We start from the raw sequence: 20,207 nt of genomic DNA, 5'->3' as shown, positions 1-20,207 counted from the left end.
GCTTCCTCTAGACTATTTCCAACCACTTTTAGAAAATGCGCCTGAGCATGCTGGAGCCAAATTATTTCCATATCAAATACAAGAGTACTGATCTTCTATACTATCACAAGCATAAGAGCCAATAAAAAGTGCCTGAGACAGAAAGTAAGGTGGGAAAATAATCTTCCTTCCCCTAAGTCTTCCCTGCTTCAGAGAAACCAAGCAGGCTGGTTTCAAAACAAGAGCAAGTGATATAACCAAACAAAAGCAGATCTGAAAGGTGAGCAAACCCCACAAGCCACATAGTCATTATTACTGTGTCGACAGCACACTTGTTAAAAATGTATATTTTAATTTTCTGTATTGCTAAAGGTCCCAATTTGCCCAGGGATCTAGCTAAGCTGCCATTTTCTACCACGACATAGTCTAATCTTTATTTAATGGATTTAGCATCTATCTTCACTAGAGTGGTCTCTAAGGGAAAGGGGAGGGGAGTATGAAGGGGCATGAAGAGATGATCAGATCCCCCCTCTCCTTCATCCATCCGGCGCTCATGTTTGTGTTCAAAATTCAATTACCTCCTTATTGATACTTCACAGAGATATTTAAGCTGCAAACATGAAGCCCTGATTTCCCAGGGGGCCATGCCCCTCTCTATTTCACTGCTCTGCTTCCCCCAGGGTGAATTCCTGAGGCGTCCATATTAATAGGTAATCAGTCACAATTCATTTATTAAACAGCTAGCAAGGTTTATCAGCCTGCTCTGATTAGCCAGAAGAAGCCACTGAATTCCTAATTTATTTATGGAAATGTAAGTGTCTTTTTGAATTCCATTCATGAAGACAGGGGTGCTGTGGGTCTGGCACACTGAATTCTAACAGGAAAGCAGCAGGCAACCTGGAGACCGAGGACTTTGCAACTTCAGCCTGGGAAATGCACTACGGTGACCCCAGCGTGATCAATAGATTTAGGGCCAGAACCTCAGACAACGATTCACAAGCCAGCTCGTCAGAGAGTAGGCACTGCCACCCACTGCAACTAGAGAATTATTATCCCAATGGCTCAGTGGGTGGAATGGCCGGAAAAAGTTCACCAAACTGACACTGAGCTGTAATGTGATGAAACTAGGTCAAAATAATAAAGAAAAAAAATAGAAGCATTTTTAGAAGTTCCAATAAAACATTTAGAACAGCGCTGAAAACAACTTCAAGATAACACTAATATATGTATTTACATGTAAAGTTCAGCTTTTTGAAAACTGCAGACCGGTACAACCTTTACATTATTTCTGCTACAGTCATTTCAACTAAACTAGTTTTAAAATGGAACATCACTACTGTACTTTCAAACTAAGACACGGAAGCTCAGTGATGCTGCTGGATTATCAGAAAGTAAAAATGGCTAAAAACAATAAAAAAGTCATTTCTCTATTGTTGTAAACAGAGTCATGGAATACCCAGTAAAAAACAGACCTTGAAGTGAAAAGACATGCACTTGATACATCTTAAGGTAATTACAATACAGCTGCATATAATATAAAGCTTATATACACAGGGCTTTGAAGGTTCAAGGCTACCACTGGTGAAAAACTTTTTATCTCTGTCAGCTCTGTAGTGATCTCCAAAAGTCATATTCACCTGAATTTTACCCACCATAGTTACTTAATCAGGAAACAACTAGGAATGGAAGACTATAAAAATGTTTCTTTTTCTTCTCAATGCAAATTTGAGCCAAGTAACTTTCACAGTATCCCCCTGTGCGGTTAGTGACTTTCCTGAATAGCTCTACAGGGAAGCAAACATAGGTAAACATAGGGATTGTATTTTCAAATCCTCTGAACAAGGTGGATAATCAAGCAGATGCAGTAGCCAAAAGGGTATTTTTTCCTAAATTATTTAGATCTCAAAACTGACAGGATTTAACAATATAGAGTGTTATATGAAATACAGACAGAGGCGTGTTTAAACATCTTAAGAGCGTTTCTCTTAACACTAATTCTGAGACACTGCTTTGAGACATTGTGTTCGGCTACTTCAGTGTTCTGATCTGATTATTAACTGACTACTAAAGCATTCAAAACTAACAAATCAAAGCATAAAGAAAGAGTATGCAGATGCCACTCCACAATACTGTATTTCACAAAAATTATTTCAGTTCAATCATGGTTACTTGAAAATATATTTCAAAAAAACAATCACATGTGGTTTAAAACTGGCTACACCTACACTCTGAATTTACAAGCACAAGTGCACTAGTTACATAAAAGGTTTTAATTTGCTTAAGATTTTGTTATGCAAAAATTGCACTAGTGCATTAAAACTGGTATAAAATCCCCACTTCAACTAAACTAGTACAACCTACAATCTAAATACAAAATATATGATTTCCTCTCAAATTACAGTGGTCAGACATGAAAAGATGTAATACATGCAATAAATACATCTGAAATGCTAGGAGGAATGAGTGCTTCAATTCATCTATGACCAGAACCTGTATGTTGCAAGTGTATGAAGTCAGGAATGGCATGGGGAAATGCATCCTGGAAGAAGCATCTTTTCATTGCTTGAAAAAGGAATCAATAGCTTAATTGTTATTAGTTTGTGTTTCACACAGTTAAGAGTGATTCAGTGTGTTTTTCCTACTATGAAATGTAGTTCCCAGAAGAAGGAAAAAGACATACAGTTTACATGAAAGGTTACTCAATACCTTTCCTCTACTGTATAAGAAGGATTTCCGCACTGGCACAACAGACAGACATCACAGGATTTTACAACAGACCCAAACATCTAATCGAGATGTGGCTCTCAACAGCCAGTTTCTCCAGCCCTCATTGCTTAGGGAACTGCAAATGCTACCAATGAAAATAAAACAACCCATTCCTTTCCTAAGTCTAGCCATACTTCACCTTTTCCTCCTTCAGCAGTAAATTCACAATGGTGATTTCAAATGAGAGCTTTGCAGAATACACAAGACAGAACTCACCACGGAGCAGGTAAAGAAGGACACTCATGCATGTTTTCACTGGGAAGGTCACTGAGCATCAAACTCAATGTTATTTTCACTCCCTCAACACATAAGCTCCTTATCACACAGAAAACTGCAGCACTGTCCATAACTGACGTCCAAATATTGGAGAATGCTGGAGAACATAAGCTGTAATCATGTTGTGGTTACTTCTAGTCCACACAGATGTTATTTCTAGTCTTGCAGTTTTCACAGATGTTACTTCTAGTTATTTCTAGTTTTCGTTGCTTTCAAAACACAACAGAGTGAAAGCAATGTAGCACTGGCTTTCTGAAAACAAAGACAATTGCTCCAGGAGATGCAAAGTGTTGTAATTCATGCTTCTTCCTTGACTTAGTTTAAGACATTAGCATTTGCACTGAAATTATTACACACTGCTGCTCACGTTAGCATATACACACAATGGAAGGCTGGGTTACCTACTCAGCTGCCTTGTATTCTTGCCCACATGTCAACCCCCTCAAACGTCACCAGCTAGCTTCCCAAGCCATCAGGTTCCTTATACAACATGTATGTCACTACAATACCATGTATATGGAAAAGAACCTACACAATTATAAGAGAATAGAATTTAGTATTACAACAGAGAACACAATATTACAGTCTTTAACTGCTTGACTCATTATCAAACTAACCATTTTAAAGTCCATTGTAATGCAATCAAATCTGATACAGACACCCAGTCAAACCCAGCATGCTTCTGCCCACCCACCAAGGCAGAACTGGGATTCATGTCCCTGTGTAACACCCAAAGAGTTTTAAAATAAAACCCAAAAGTATTACATAGGTACTCCTTTCTTTCTAAATGCCACTTGATAGAACTTGATGACAAACAGCAATTACTGGGGTGAAAATTACTCTTCATACTTTCATCGTGCCTCCACCTTATACATTTACTTTCAATGATCATATACAATGCCCATATACTTTTAAGGCAACTACAGTAACAAACTACATGATTACAATAAAACCAGGGACAACTACTTTCTGTTTTTCTTGCACAGTCAGTGTCAGTAACACCATACTTCTACTGCCACAAACTGCACATACAAAAATTACTTCCTACACTACTTAAATGCTGTAACTTAAGGGACAGACACTTACATGCAGAGCACAATACAGTTCAAAATAAAAATGAGAATCTCTAATTGGCACTGGAGAAAATTAGATTCTAACTGCATATGCTGTATTTTGCTGATGACAATGAGGTTACCATTTGCAAAAAAAGTGTTATGAGTTCCTTAACAACCAACAGGTTATTAAGACCTTTGTCATATAACTCATTAGAAATGTGACATTTCCAACAGCAGAGAGCCCTCTAGAGCTACCATGGGAAAACAGTTCGGCAACCCTCCAAAAGAAGGGCACCAACGCAGCTTATTGCAACACCTGGGCTCTTCACAGATTCCCCTTCAGCTACTGACCTGATTCAGCAGAACAGCGATCAAACCCCAGAATGAAAAAACAGAAGCCACATTTTAATTTGAAGAACATGGGAGCTAATATTTGTTGAATTGCCAGCGAACTTGGAAAGCTTCAAAATGCAATAATGAGTTTTGGGGATGTTGTGCAAGGACTTGAAGAGATACTTATTTATAATACAGATGTTTTTAAAACATCACCAAATACCTGAAAAGCCCAATTTTACATTACAGTGCATCATGACACCAAAATAAGTGGCACTTTGTGAAGTTTAAACAATATGTGGATATATGCCTCATAGCACAGAAAGTTCTCCCTATGGAAATGCCCTCTGAATGTAAAATCATTTCTACACAGAAAATATATTCTGCTGAGCTTATTATAATAAGGTTTACGAACTTTCACTAAAACAGTATTCAAAACAACACAAAAGTTAAATTTATTTAATTGGTTATTAGATGCCTTTCAATTACCTCCACTCTTGTGCTTGCACTGTAGCAACCAATCATTAAAATTAAATTACAAACTGAAAATCTCTACTTAAGCAGCATGAAATTTCCTATTCCCACCTCCCCAATTACAATAAAAGTTTAAGATAAATTACAAGAAAATAACTGAACTATATTCTTTAGCTTTACTGTCAAGACTTACAACTGTGAAAAGCAGTAAACACAACTTTATTGCCACCCCATTGTGACCAAAAATTTCAGCAAGAATAAACACACCCATTTTCTCAGAACCAAAACCCACTGAAACATAATATTTTGGGACTGACTACTGAGTTATAGCACACCAACCACAGGTTTGGTTTCACATTTTAAGAGCCTAAGTTAACCACTGAAAGTTATGAGCTTAACTTTCTGCACATTAATTCATCAGGCTTAATTATGATACCAGTTTGTCGTGTGCTTAGGGAACAACAATCTCTTGGACACTTTAAAGAATTCACAAACAGCCTTCAAACATGCTTTCATGGGCAAGTATAAAGTAATGTTTTATTACCAAAATAAATTTCTAAGAGCCAACACTTCACCGGAGGGGGGAGGTGAAGAACAAACTTGCAATGAATATGATGAGAAGAGGTAGTATGTCTACTCTGCTGGCAACAGTATTAAGCACCCTTTTTTGATCTCCAGTGAAAACTCAAAAAGCCATAACAAAACTTTCCTGTACAGACAGAGAAAATTCAACATATCTCAGTACCCCAACAAATTCATGTTAGGACCCTGGAAGTTAGGAGTACAGTTCCCCATTGGGGCTATTTTTATCTCAGGCCCACTGATACATACAGCAACGCACTTCTAAAGGAGAAAATTTTCAGAACAAAAATTACTCCATTTTACATAAATTGGTTACTTCTCTGCCCTAAACCCCCAAAAGCTCATGGACTTAAACTCCAGTTATGTTGGGACACATGGATATGCTACGTTTTTATAAGACTTTTATTCTATCTTAGATTCAGTTTTCAATGCCTAACAAAATGCAATAGCTATCATTGCTTCCATGCTATTAATAGTCATGATCCTTTGATATTCTGAAATAAAGTTATTGTCTTATTTTAGAATCAAGTACAATCAAGAATTGGTACCATAGAAGACAAGGCTTAGATATAGAAAACAAGGCTTAGATATAAAAGAAAAGGTACATTCGGATTAAATTGGTTGTACATGCCTGTGCAGACACCAAGCAGATCCACACCAGGACTGGGGGGAGCAAGAACACAGAGGCATCCTCATTAGAAACATGTCAGGACATTAAACTACATGTGTAAACCAAGGGTCATAGCGGAGTCCTCAGCTCCTTTACCCTACCCCCATAAAATGTGTTTCTACAGGAGATATATGGGAACTAGTTACAAAAGTCAAGCAATTAAAAAGCATTGCTGAGGTATTCATGGGACTGTACCAGCCACAAGTGCCTGACAGGTCTGCTCGTGTGCGAGTCCCTGGAGAGCCATCACACTTCAATTACTATCACTAACATTAGTCATTATCAGGCTGGCTCCAGCCCCCAGGGAAGGCAGCTTGTGATGACAATATCCAGCCTCTCCTTGTAAAACAATTCATTAGGCAAAGCGGAACAGCTGGGGCAGCCACGTGGATCTCTGCAGAGTGGCCACCCCACCGGGACCTCCAGCCCCCCTTTTCCTTTTGGACAGGGGCAGCCACCGCCCCCATGACAGCTGTAAAAGCCTCTGGGGACACTTCAGGTTTAATCAGTGCTCCTTATACTCAGGGGAAGCATTTGATTGCAAACTTAAACTAATGGCACTCAGAAGGTTACAACAATCATCAGATAAGAGGCTTTAGGGCATTTTTATCTTGTTCTAATGCTCACAAGTTAATGAGGCAATAAGAGACAGATACTATCAGACTTGGTCTAGCAACATTATACAGATACGATGTTCAAAGTTGCGTTACTGGAGATGCAAGAGGAAAGGTGGCAAGTTCATTATTGATCTTACAGAAGACTTCATCCTCAAAACAACTGAAATCACTCAATAAAGAGACAAAATATTTGGCAAATTTTCACATAGCTTTGTATGCACTATCACTGGATCCAAAAGAGAGAAAACTGAAAAAGAATGTAGCAATTGTTCTACCAAACAGGTAAATAATCACCGGTATTACTATGGATACATACAAATAATTTTTAACCTTTATGCTGCTTGCAAATAGAAATCCTTTGATATCTATAATGTCTGTAAATGGCTGAGAACAGCCTCGCTTTTCTGAGTTATCCTGCCTCAGTCCCAGGCTGAAGAGCAATTGATGCGAGGATCTGTTTCATCATCACACTCTCATTTTACTTCTATTGATGACAGACACAATACTCTAGTGATGCCTTCCTGTGGCATATAATAGCAGCAAGTAGGAGGAAACAACAAACAGCATACAGGAAAAGATACTTAACAATAAAGGCTTTACATGCTGTTTTTAAAATCTGTGATTTTTCTAATGTCTTACAAAAGCAAGTTAACGTGAACTTCACCTTCTAGCCACGGAAATAGGACGGGGCATGTAAGAAGGCAAATAAACCAACCAGGCAGAACAGTGGTAGTGTCAGAAACTGAACCAAGTCTTCAAAGTCACACTCTAGTGAGGTTTTCACTAGGGTTAGCTGCTGTTCTGCAAATAGGTCCAGCAACCTATACTGGGGAAGAAAATCCTTTTTTCACTCCTGCCAGAAGCCAAAATTGATGGGAAAATTTCAGACAGAGATGATACAGGGATAATCTTTCCAGTATTTGTAAATACAGAGTAAATGTTCTATTAACACAGAAGAAGAAGAAAATTTTTAATTTGATAAAGGCATAGACTGCAAAAGATTTTTAAATAATAAACACAGATCAGTTGTAAAGGTTTGAGAGTCCCTGCTAGAGTATTTCCTGAGATTTGTTTGGCATTTTTGTGTTTTTAAACGACAATGGAAAAATGCACATAACCTTATGCTTGATCAAACTTTTCCCCATCCTCAATTCCTCCACTGACAGTAGTCTACAAGTTATCCTGTCAGAATGAGAGTAGCAAAAAATAGGCTTCTGACAGTATAATGTAAGAATATTTTGTTTGTAGTCATGTTTCTTTCTGTGCCAAACATGTGGCAGGCAGAAATGCTTTAATGTGACAGACCATTCCTTCACTTTTGTGGCTAAAAGCTCTTCAGTCAAGCACCATTGACCCTCTACTTGTCTAGACAGATGAAGGTGGCTTCACTGTTCATTTCAACCAAGATACACAAGAACCTCTGTGTATGCTGAGGACCATTCTCTTTCTCTGCTCAAAGAATTAAACTGAATGGACTGTATCTCCCTATGAAGTAAAATGGGCTCTGCAGCCCACATTTCTCAGACTCATAACCAGCTCTGTGGATGGAAGTATTTGAAAGTCCATTCATCATCCTCCAAAAGCATAAAAGCCATCACTGCAATACAAGAACTCTCAGGTTTGTTGTTCCTAATCAGGCTGCTCACATAGCGGCACATCATGGAGTTCCACCTGCCTGAACCTCATAAGCTGAACCATTTGGTGCTGTGGGGAATGCAGGCTCTGAATGAACTTAGTTCTAGAAAGGATCTCAGAGCACAGAAATATTGAACCACTGGATGGATGATCTGGGCTACAAGGGCTCAGGAGGTCTTCTAGTAAAAGTAGGATCGATTATGAGGTCAGATCATGTTGCTTAAGGCTTTATTAAGTCAGGTCTGGAAAACCTCGAAGAACAGAGAGTGCACAACCACCCTGGTGACTGCACAATGTGTTCCACAACTTGACTGACCAAAGCTAATATTCCAGATGTCTTCACAAAGCACAAATTAGTGCTCTGAGTAGCATACCAAAAATGCTGCAAAAGTTAATGGTGATGGATCAGATGAATGATCACAGTTTTCAAAGCAGCTTGGTCAGTTAGTCTTCAGATTAATCAGATTTCTGCCTCTTTCCCCACTACCACTGAAAAGGTTCCCTTCTCTTAACCATAGGAAGTGTCTAGATCAACCTTCACTCTATCAACATAAATTCAACAAGTCTTTTCCAAAGGGATCAAACTATTGCAGCACTTCTTCCTACCATCAACTATAGGAGCCAAAGAGGACTTTCAGAAGAAACATTTTTAGAAATGAATACCAGGGTATAACTAATGTTGGGGGGGGGGTTATTGGTTTGTTTTGGGGGTTTTGTTGTTGTTGTTTGTCATTGGTTTTGTTTGTTGGGGTTGTGGGGTTTTGGGGGGGGTTGTTGTTTTTGTCTTGTTTTAATAAAGCCACTAATACATTCTGGTTGAATTACCTTTCAGAGGTGACCTTTGTTTTACCAAAATCAGATCCACCAACTAGGTATGGGGGTGTAGATAAAGCAAGAAGGAAGATGAGAGAAAAGGAAAAAAGATATTTCAATAAAGTTCAGATAAAAAGCATCTCATAATAACTCAGCTTTTATTTAGAATGTTGATGCTGCATTGAGCATCACTCACTAAGATCAACAGCAGTTATCTGGCAGCTTTTGGGCCACTTAACATGTGGTCCTTAATATATAACTTAGGAAACTCAATCACCAGAGCTAGATGGGACACTGTCTACCACTGGAAAAACTTCTCTTTGTGCTTCCAACTTCAGGCTCTGGAATAAACCATGCAAGGGCAGATGTCATCTTAGTATTTCTAAAACTTCTATATCTAACCTCATTTAAAAGCTATCTATGCTAGCTATCACATCATCATTGTTTATGATGATCTCCCTTTGGTAAAAGGTGTTCATCAGACCTACAAAATTCTATCAGCTGCATTTGGGGGTTTCAATATATACTTTACATAAGGGAAATTGGGGTTTTTACAGTCACTTTGGATATTTAAAAGTAATTCTGTGACAAAATAATTATCTTCTTACTGTGACGAAAACTTAGTAAGTCATAGACAAAAAAAATCCAACTTGATCTATAGAACCTAACAAAAGAAGATTCCATACAGACAAGTATCTACAACAGGCATCAAACAGAAAATAAAAGCAAAGAGAAACTGCAGAAGTTTGAAATTCTGACACATTTAAGAGAGTTTTGGAGATTTTTTTCCCCCTTTCTCAAACTCCAACAGTATACACCTCCTTCTGCAGCAAGCACAGTCATCAATGCCTGGAGACTACGATGTTGTATTACTACTCACCATTGATATCCATAATAGCACTTCCCCCTCAGAGTAAGGGAAGGGCAAGAAGGCAAAGATCCAGAAAATTCTTGAAACTTACAGAAATATTTATTCTACTTTACCAACAGACAGAGAACACCCTAAGGATCCATGCAGTATTTTTTCCATATATGACAGTTATCTAGACACAGCATTTGTTTTATGGTAAGAATGCACAATTTATGCATATGGGTAGTCACATCTGATATCAGTACACTGTATCTCCCTGATTTTATATTTAAGAACCACCTGAACCTGCTTGCTTTTTTTGGATTTTTTTTCTGCACACAAAGTGCAACTCAACCACACACCCATTTATTTAAAAAAAAAAACAATAGCAGCCAAGGTAGGGACTCAATTTTGATCCTCACCATTGCAACCTAATCTCCTGGCAAGTTAATGCAAATCAAAGTGAACACTTCTCTGACACTGGTAGCAAAGCGTGTTCCTCTCCCAAGAGAGACCTGTAAAACAGGACAGTCACTGACAGCAGTACAATTACTGACACAGATACAGACTTTATGGACATGTTTATCTCTGCTGTAAATCCACACTCTCTCTCCACTCCGATTCATGAGTCATAAAGAAATTGCAGATAATGAAAAAGTTGGAGAAATTTACAGCGTGTCGGAAACCTCAGACAGCCAGAAGAAATTAAAGAGCTGACTGAGGATAAATCACACAGGTACAATTAAAACTTCCTATACCTTCTTCACTTCCAAACTGGGGCACAAGCCAATGGAGATGATGAAAAGTTGAGGTCATGACTCCTCTGACTGTAATAATTTCTTAACTACCTACATGTCAAAATTAGCCAATTCACCAATCACATATGAATGGCAATTTCAAGCAGGCATTCTGCTGTCTTGCTTTTCCAGCTGGCAGTGCCCTGGAAAAATCCTGCCTGTAAATAAGCCACCCAGCAAAAAGTATAAGGAAAGGTGATTTCCTTGTCCTTCTGTAGATGCAGAGTATCTCTTACCACAGCACTGTGCATTAAAATGAAGAAGCAGATCTACAGCATGGGAGGAGAGTATAAAAAGAATTGGTAGAAAGGCCAAGGTTTCACATAGAAATCATAGCACCTTGGACATTATGGTGACAGGGCCATATAAACATCTGAACAGACAATTTAAGCGTACTTTTCACCTCTCTGAAAAAAAAAACAAATAAGGACAAAGGATCACTATGAATGTAAATTGAAAACAGTCTTCATATTTTTTCCTACTAAGAAAAACTAAACCAACCATTTCAGCTGATTGTAAGCTTCTGAAAATCTCTGTGATCATTTCCTAACCCACAAACAAACCATCCAAAATGTGACATTTTCTGGGAGAAGTCAACTAATTCTGCTAAGCAACTCCTTAAGCTAACTGAATACTGCAAAAATCCAGTGTCTAAAGAGCATAATTTTGTTGTCCAGCTATAAAAGTCTTCCTTTGAGCTTTTAAGCACACGAAGTATACTATTTCACACAAACTCCTTGTCAAACACAGTACCATATAACAAAATAAGTGAGAAATATGCTTTCAAGCAAAACTGAAACATGATGAACATTCATTCAGCAAGGCAGGGAATGTAGAAAACTAACAAAAAAATTAGTTGCTACAAAGAAAATTCTAAGCAAAGCAGAAATGAGTGAAGTACACACATCTCAAACTGCTTCCTCCAATGCAGGGCAGCTCATCTTGCAAGTAAATAAACCGTACATTTTAAGTTTAAGAACATAACAAGCACTAGACTTGGCAGAAAATGTTCTCTTCCATGTCCAACATATTTAGAACAATGCAGGTGATTTCAACACATATTTTCTTCTTTCTTGTTTTAGATTAATACAGATACACTAATATCTGTACTTCTAGAGGTGCCAGCTTTTAACAAAGAAAAAGTGAGCATCTTCCTTACTCTTTTGTCAGCAGTCAAGACTGTAAGAACATTGCTATATCTTTCTAATATCTGGCACTGAGTCTTCTGCTGTGAGATCTAGATTTAGATCCATGTCACATGATCCTTTCACTTTATTTCCTTCTTGTTTCTCCAAAAGATAGCTCTCTTCTCCAGCTCCACCACAACACTTTAGACAGTCTTATTTCTCCAAGGAAACAGAGAAAGAGTTCATGTTAAGGAAAGAGTCTGCTCTTCTACATGGATTCCAAAACCTCATTTTGGCTAATAAGAAACCGTAAGAATCCAATTCACTTTTCCATGCAACTTCCCAGACTGCAGAGAGTGGACATACCGTTTTTACCAAAATGGACCAACAAGACATTTCAGAAGACACCCTGAGACAGATTAAAGCACTCTTTACTTACACATATCTGTTCATATGTTGGTTTCCTATAAATGCAAGAACCTGAAACATTTTGTTACAAACAATTATACATACTGACCAGAAAGAGCACCAGGCAACAGTAATGTAGAAAGTGAGGACACGTTCACAACTGTGAAGTAAGGTTTCCAAACTCAAAAAGCCTATGTGTTGCCAGGACTAAAGAAAAAGTGGCTATGATCAGGAGATATTTAGATATTTTTATCTGATCAATTACATCACTGCTAGAAGCTTGTTTGGGTACAAAGGCCGGGTGTTTTGCATAGAGCCTAAAAAGGGCTGCATGTTTGTGCTGTGTAGACATTCCTAGGAAAGACAATACATTTCACAAAAGGAAAGAGATGTTTCACTAAGAGGATACATTGTCTTCCCTCCTTTCCTTATTTTGATTCTAATTCAACAACTTCGTATATACAAAGTTCAAGTTCAATAACTGCCATGCTTTGTTTTGTAGTTTAATAGATAACATAAGTTCACCAAAGACAGAGCCCCTGATTTAAACATATCCTACCTACAATCAGCATAAAAAAATAAACTCCACCGAAAACTTGATGACGAGTAGCCTGCAAGGATCACCAGCAGAACTAAGGGTATGTGTTTAAAATATGCTGCAGTTAAATCCTGATGAAGGAAGAAGATGGAACTGCTCTGCCCCTCCAAACCTACAAAAAAAGCTGAACTTGCAGGCAAGAGAACGTGACAGACAGCATTTATCTGTGAAAAATTAAAACTGGAAGACAAACAATCTAAGAAAGAGTGGTGATCTTTATATAACTTGGAGTTCTGAAGGACTCCTTTATGATTTTCCAGAAACTTCAGAGGCTGCTGAGGCTGCAGAGAACTACAATTCACAACCAAGGACAGCTTAACTTTGGAGCAAGGTAGCTGTTCCTCATTCATGTGCCCATCCATCTCCTGCTGGCTCTGAAAGAGTCTCTCCATTACAGGGACACCTCAGTGATTTCTGGTAGTTGTTGCTTAACTAGCAGGCAGTCTAGCCTATTACTAAAATAAATGAACAAAAATACCCACTGTCAAACAAAAGGTCCTTCCAACCCACCACCCTGACTGACATGCCAAGAGCAAACACCTCTAGAAGAGTGTAAGAACAGGGAAGCATATAGCTGTACCTGCCTAGTGATCTCTCCCTGCTTTCTGCAGCTCTAAGATGCCCAAGCCTGGTGACTTCTCAGTGGTCAGACACCCTTGATGGATTTATCTTCAATAATTTATCTCATTTATTGAGTGAGATAAACTCCACACCCACAACATCCGGTGGCGATGGGTTCTCACTTTAACGTGCAGCACGAGTACTTCCTCATGTCTGTCCTGACACACTCTTATTCTGTCTGGCTCCTGGACTACAAGAAACAGCGAAGAGTCATTCCCTATTCACACTTACACTGAATTAATCAGTTTTACATAGCTTTTTCACATACTGCTTCAGCTGTTTTTCTCCAGGTTAAAAACTTGTAGTCATTTTCTTATTCTTCTTATTAAGAAAAACCATCACTAACTATATGCTGGCTGACTTTTCCTCTATCAGTCTGGTGCTATAAGATGACCAAACTTCTGCTGTTCACCTGCAATCTCTCTAGTCATCCAAGTCTAATTTGTGGGCCCTTGATAGCTAGCATCAAATAGCTCTTCCACTGCACCCTGGTATTCAATTTGCTTGAATGTATATGGAAAATAAATAAGCATTACAAAGAAAACAGCAGCAAAGTTGCTAGAGTCCAGTGAAAGACAGGGCACACAAAACCACGGGACACTATAAATAGGGAGACTTGGTTGAGCAGGTTCAGGAACTGTCTCATTGCTCTTGAAAGAGTATGAGGACTTAACATTAGATAATACAGTAATTCCTAATTTTATAGCAGGAACATCACAAACTAGCTTCAACTCCAGATAAAAATTCAATCTAACACAAGAGATTAGACTAGCAAAAATCACTGACAGGGAAATTATAAATGGCATTCATATCTCTTTCGTCAGTTATCCCATATTTTCTAATCTTTAAGGCACAGGCAGCACAAAAGCACTATTACCTTCACAAAGATATTAGGGCTTAAAAGGAATAGGCTTTGGAGGAAGTCTTGCACTAACAGTATCACCAAAACTGTACTGTGATGGTATAACAGCCACATAATCTCTCTGGCATCAGTGAGATTTTATAAATGTGGCTGTGATACCAGGTATCTACATTTACATTTTAGGACTTCCGAACCAGTACAGCAAGTGTTACATGAAAAATATCAGAAATTCCCAGGGAAGCAATAGCAGGGCCTTCAGAAAGTCCCTGGACAACCACATTCTTTCAATGACACAATGCTTTTCCCACTTCCCCATCCTACATATCTGTTACTTTTATACACATAGGTTTGTTCCAAAGTTTGGAAAAAACACCAACTTTTTATTTTAATTTTTTTATAACAAAAACATTTTTCTCTGCATATAGTTCTCAGATGCATCTCTCTGTATACATATATTCCAAAGGATGACAGGGTACATCTTTAAATGCATGAGTTTCCCAGAGCTGCTAGTTCATGAACCCAAGACATGCAAAATCTTCTGAAGTCAACTTTGACTCAGTTGCTGTGAAAGGTGCAATGGATCATACAGTGGAAAACCAGATGCAGCAATCTAAATTTGCTGTTATTTACATGAACTGTTCTGAAATTTGCTGCTTTCTGGGCCACAAACATTGAGTCAGGATCTGTGACTGAGTTCCCAAGTAAGACCTATCTCCTCCTGCTTGCCACATTAGCTGGGGTCTCCTCATTCTACAGTGCTCACTACTCCACTCAAAGCAAAGCTGGAGGGACAGAGGCAGGAAAAAGCCCATAACATAAACCTATACCCTGTTTTCCCATCAAACTTCTGCCACCAGCAGAAATGAAACTGACTGGCTGCAGCTGACATTCAGAAAAGATATTATGCCTCCCAACTATATGAACAATTAAAAGTAGGTGTGTTCATTAAGCCCAGTTCCTTCTCTCACCCTTACAATATCCACATTAACAGGGACAGCAAAATCAACACAAAGCAGAATTTTTAATACTAAAAATTATTTCAATGTATTCTAACCAATAAAATAATTGATTAACAGAAAAAAAAAATAGAAGCTCTAATGTGAGAAGTTTGGACTTGATGATCTTGGAGGTCTTTTCCAATCTAAATGATTGTGTGATTCTGAGAACTGAAGCAAAAAGAGAAAAGCAGCAACAAGCAAAAGGAGGCAAGGAAACACAAGCTGAGACCTCAGAAGAGGAGCTGAAAAATAATTTATTTTTAGAAGACTTTATTATTATTGATACAAGGTCCTGAGCCTGGAAGCTGCTGGAGAACTCCAGAACCACCTCGTAGCAAAGAATAAACACACAAAAGAGACCCAAGGATAGCCTATCTTTTAAGAGGACAGCAAAAATTTAAAAAAATAAATCATCGGTTCATGCTACAAAAATCCTGTTTCATTCAAGGAAAGCTATCCTTTGATGTGAATTCTGTGCTAAGGAAGGGAAGAATATTCTGCAAGGAATATTCTGAGCAAGAATCCACCTACTAGCATGCCAGGATGACAGTGGAAGAACAGAGGTCAAACAAGCTGGAAAGAAAACATAAATTATATATTTACAAATTAATTTGATTCACAGAAGCCACAGGGCAGTCAACAAACTAGCCAGGGTGACAGAAAGTAAAGGTAACCCTACAGGAAAAAGAGGAGAGGAAATTAGTTGTAGAGAAAAGAGATCTGATAGAAGCAAGCAACCAAAAGAGGATCTGAGAAATCAATGGCCAAAAAGTTAGGGACAGCTGGAATTATAGATAATAAGAACATGGAATCCAGATAATAGTATTCAACCATTACGAGATGAAAGCAGTGAACATGGACAAAATATTCAATAAATTTCTTCCACATTTGTTATGAAAGCTCAGTTATATAGACAAAACAGTTACAGAGTTCATAAGAATTCAAGAAACAAAGCATGTAATTCAGTAATTATTAATTTATCAAACTACGTCCTGTCAAATGAACTGTTCAGATATCTAATGTCAGTTTTGCAATAGTACCTCTATGAATAAACTTTTCAAAAGGTACACAGTCCCACATCACTTTGCCTAATGAATTCTAATACAATGTCAACAAAGTATGCTGTGATCTGGGTCAATAATAGATCTGACAACATAATTGCAATGTCACTCAATAGATATATTTTTCATGGAGTTCTGCAAGAATCACACTGGTCCTGCACAGTATTTTATTAATAACTTGGATGAAAATAAAAGTCTTTGAAAATATGAAGGATTTGAGGTGGGATGTAGAAGATTTGGAAGCAAAAGTTGCTAACATAATGAAGCAGAACTCACTCTCACACTCAGTGCTCATAGAACATTAGAAAAGTACTGTAAAAAAAGACAATGCATGTTCTGAACAGAAAATACGTCACAAAAAACAATCTTGGGAAGAACAAACCGTGACTGAAATGACAGTTTTATAAAATGAAAAGAAGCAAGACTTCTACGGGAGGCCTCATGCTGCCATCTAGAGGAGACTGGTCAGCAGTGGGTTTCAACCTGCTTTTGACAGACTATTTCCATTTACCAGCTAAGTCAAGAGGGGACTATTAAACTTAGATACACAAAGATATAATCGAATCCAATATCTCTGAGACAAAACTACAAGTCCCTTTAATAAACAGATATTTTGGATTTTCCTTCTTTTTCTCTCGTTTATATAAGTCTGTAAGAGAAAACAACCTAAAGACACTACTAGGAAAAACAGTCCTAAGAAGCTCTGTTCAAACTCCACAACTAATTTTTGGTAAAAATTTTCCGAAGATACATGTATATTATGACACACAAAGCATTCAATGTATTACAGTGTAAAGGAAAACTGACTTCAGTGACAAGAAATTACAAGCATGGAGACCTTTCACAAAGCTTGAAAATTCAAGATTTCAGTTACTAGAGACTAAAGGTTATAACTCTTGGGCTTCACATATTTCACGGTTTACTCACTTTGTCTTCTTTACACATTCATTTGTCCTCAGTAAAAATAAATGGAAATGCAGGTAGCAAATATTGCTAACAAAACCTTTCTACCTTTCACTGTAACTCAGGCTCTGCTTAAACTCCATTGAGCAGAACAACGCTGTCTGACATCAAAGCCTACAACTTAAATGAGAAAGCCAATCATCAGCTAATCTTTGCATTTGACTCAGTTTTACATTGTTATACTTTAACTTCTACTCCATCAAATGCTTTACAGTTTTAACAGATGTTAGCACTGAAAGTAAAATAAACTTGAAGAAGTATGTTAAAACAGGCTTAATGATTTGTTAATAAAAAAGCATTAGGCCATCCTAGGTTTGCAGTCAGAAAGATTCTAAAGGTTTATTACTACTTTTTGTTAACCACTGAAAGGAAGGTGAAAGACTTCTAAAATTTTTTGTGTTTTGTGTAGCCCAAGAGTAACTGCAACTAAGGTCTATGTTAGACCAAAATGAAACAGAAAAAAGTAAATATGTCAGTATGTACAGGTAGCATTAAACAACCCCACAATACTCTTGAAATCCTCAAGGCTGGATCAACCTGTTAAAGACAGAGTGCTAAATGTAATGATGAAAGCAGTTCTTTCTTCAAAAAAGCCCAATAAAAATTGGCTGTTTTTCAAATGGGATAGAGGTCACCGTTAATACTCAATGACATCACCTCCTGCCATGATCGAGTGTTAAGAAAAAACACACAAAACAGTTATAGAAGCAGAAAACAGTATGAACACAAAGTGACAGGAGAATCCTACAAACAAGTGAAAGCTTCACTGTAGAGGCAGTGCATGAAGTTTGAGAGAAGTACTGCCACAAGTATTCTAAGGAATGGTTTTAGTATCTGAGTGTGAAATTAAGGAAAGTGATCTGACTTATATAAAGCAACAATAAGTCAGGAACAGAAGTCTACATGCCACTAGATAACACCAGTGACGCACAACCACTTGTTATTTCTGCTGTTTCCCCCATGCAGGTAGGCTACAAGTTGGAGATGTAAGCTCACTTTCTCATCCTGCTTCAGAAGATCACTAACTGTAACTGTCAGACACTTCCCAGATCTGCCAAAACACTTTTCCAACTAAAAATGTACCACAACCACGTTTTAGTGGGAAGATTTGTGATGCAGTCAGTAACATCTGTGTACAGCACTTACATTCATCTAGTCCCAGCTGATAAGCCAAGTTCTGCAGGCCACGAACTTTTTCCATCAGATTAGCTGTAGTGAGGCTCCCCAACTCTAAGAAAAGAGAAAAGTGTACATTTTAATGATGTCTATAGCCTTCTAGTGACAGTTCACCTGTTTAGTACTTCACAGAGCATTTTCAAGCCATACTTCTGACAAGATCTATTTCCAGTGAACAGCAGATGTTCCAAATTCAAGATGACTCTGCCCCTAATTTTAACATACTGAAAAAGGCTCTAGTTCGTGCTCTAATAATCTGCCACTATTGCAAAGAATAACTTGACCCATATTTTGGAAGTTTCTGTAAATTCACATTGCTATATGAACAAGGTACAAAAAAGTATGCAAAGAAACAGACTTATTTTACATCAATAATGTGACTTTAAGCACATATCTTCCAACAAGTCAAAGTTAATTTCACTGTGTAACAGTGACATGTCACTGTGGCGTGATCACACACCACCATCTGGAATTCACATGAGAGGCAGAGCACACTCAAGGGTGTTTACTGCAAACTAACAGCTGCAACATGCAGCAAATCTACATGCTAGCTAGTCCTTCTGTAACTTGCCATACAGCCTTACCATGCCATTAGAGCTGTAGGATCTCTAAGGGAAGACACACATGTTGTGCACCTCTGAACAAGTCAATCAACAAGTCGAAGCTACTCACCAAGTGATCAGCTGAGCCCCTTCAAAAAATTCATGCTACTTCTCAAAATAAGGAGATGCTATACTTATGGAGCAATGAAAATGACTGAGGTAACTCAAATATATGAGACATTACACTGCTTGTTTTGAAATATCAGCCTGCCACTGACATCTGGATACTCTCTTGGAAATAACTGGTTTAATGAAAAATATGTATCATTAACAAGATAGAGACTCCTAAACTGGAAATTCTGCAAATGTGATTGCTAGAGATCTGAGGTCATGGGGCCACCTCCAGAACACTTAAAGAACAAGCGTTTTAAGCCTCCTAATTAAGTACTGAATTTCCATCTGCTTTGGCAACCTCACTTCCTGCTCACAATGTCCATACTCACCCTTCAACATATCAATATCATCGTTTTCTAATTCAGCCATCCACTTGGGAGGAGAACTTGTAATGGGCTGTTTAAGAAACAACAAAAGTTCATATTCAGACAAGCACATTTTTAGAATTATACAAGGAAGTCTGACCTTGTATTGAAAACTAGTTACACTGCCAGTAAAAATATGAGAATTCCGTATGCTCTGTAGAGATATTTTTATGCTTCATCTTGTTTTCTAGCTTTTCCTGGACATTTTAGAGTTAAAAATGGCATACTGGCATCCACAAGCCAAAATCAGTATGAAAAATAGGATTTTCTAAAGCTTAACCTTTTCCTTCTTCCAAATTGCTATTCTCATTCACAGTAAGCTGCACAAGGTATAAAAAAAGATATACATATACAAAAGGTACATTAAAAACAAGAGACTTATTCTAGCATTTACTGGAGTTATAACTGAGATACGGTTTACAGAACGAGGGCGTAAAGCCCGCAAAGAGAACCTGCAGATCTATC

At 37.9% G+C, this 20,207-nt stretch overlaps 1 protein-coding gene across 1 annotated transcript in view; it reads right to left on the bottom strand.

Moving 5' to 3' along the window:
• The window catches only part of LIN52 (lin-52 DREAM MuvB core complex component), a gene marked incomplete at its 5' end in the record, with an annotated part of 40,176 nt that overhangs the window by 19,687 nt on the left and 282 nt on the right, over positions 1-20,207 (bottom strand). The window contains 2 exons of the mRNA XM_029964091.1: positions 18,632-18,715; positions 19,707-19,773. Coding sequence (XP_029819951.1) covers positions 18,632-18,715; positions 19,707-19,773 — 151 coding nt within the window. The remainder of the gene's footprint in view (positions 1-18,631; positions 18,716-19,706; positions 19,774-20,207) is intronic.

Source organism: Manacus vitellinus, unplaced genomic scaffold (assembly GCF_001715985.3).
Source record: "Manacus vitellinus isolate BGI_N305 unplaced genomic scaffold, ASM171598v3 scaffold_6_pilon, whole genome shotgun sequence".
Taxonomy (NCBI): Eukaryota; Metazoa; Chordata; class Aves; order Passeriformes; family Pipridae; genus Manacus; species Manacus vitellinus.
This window is presented reverse-complemented; position numbering and strand designations above follow the sequence as displayed.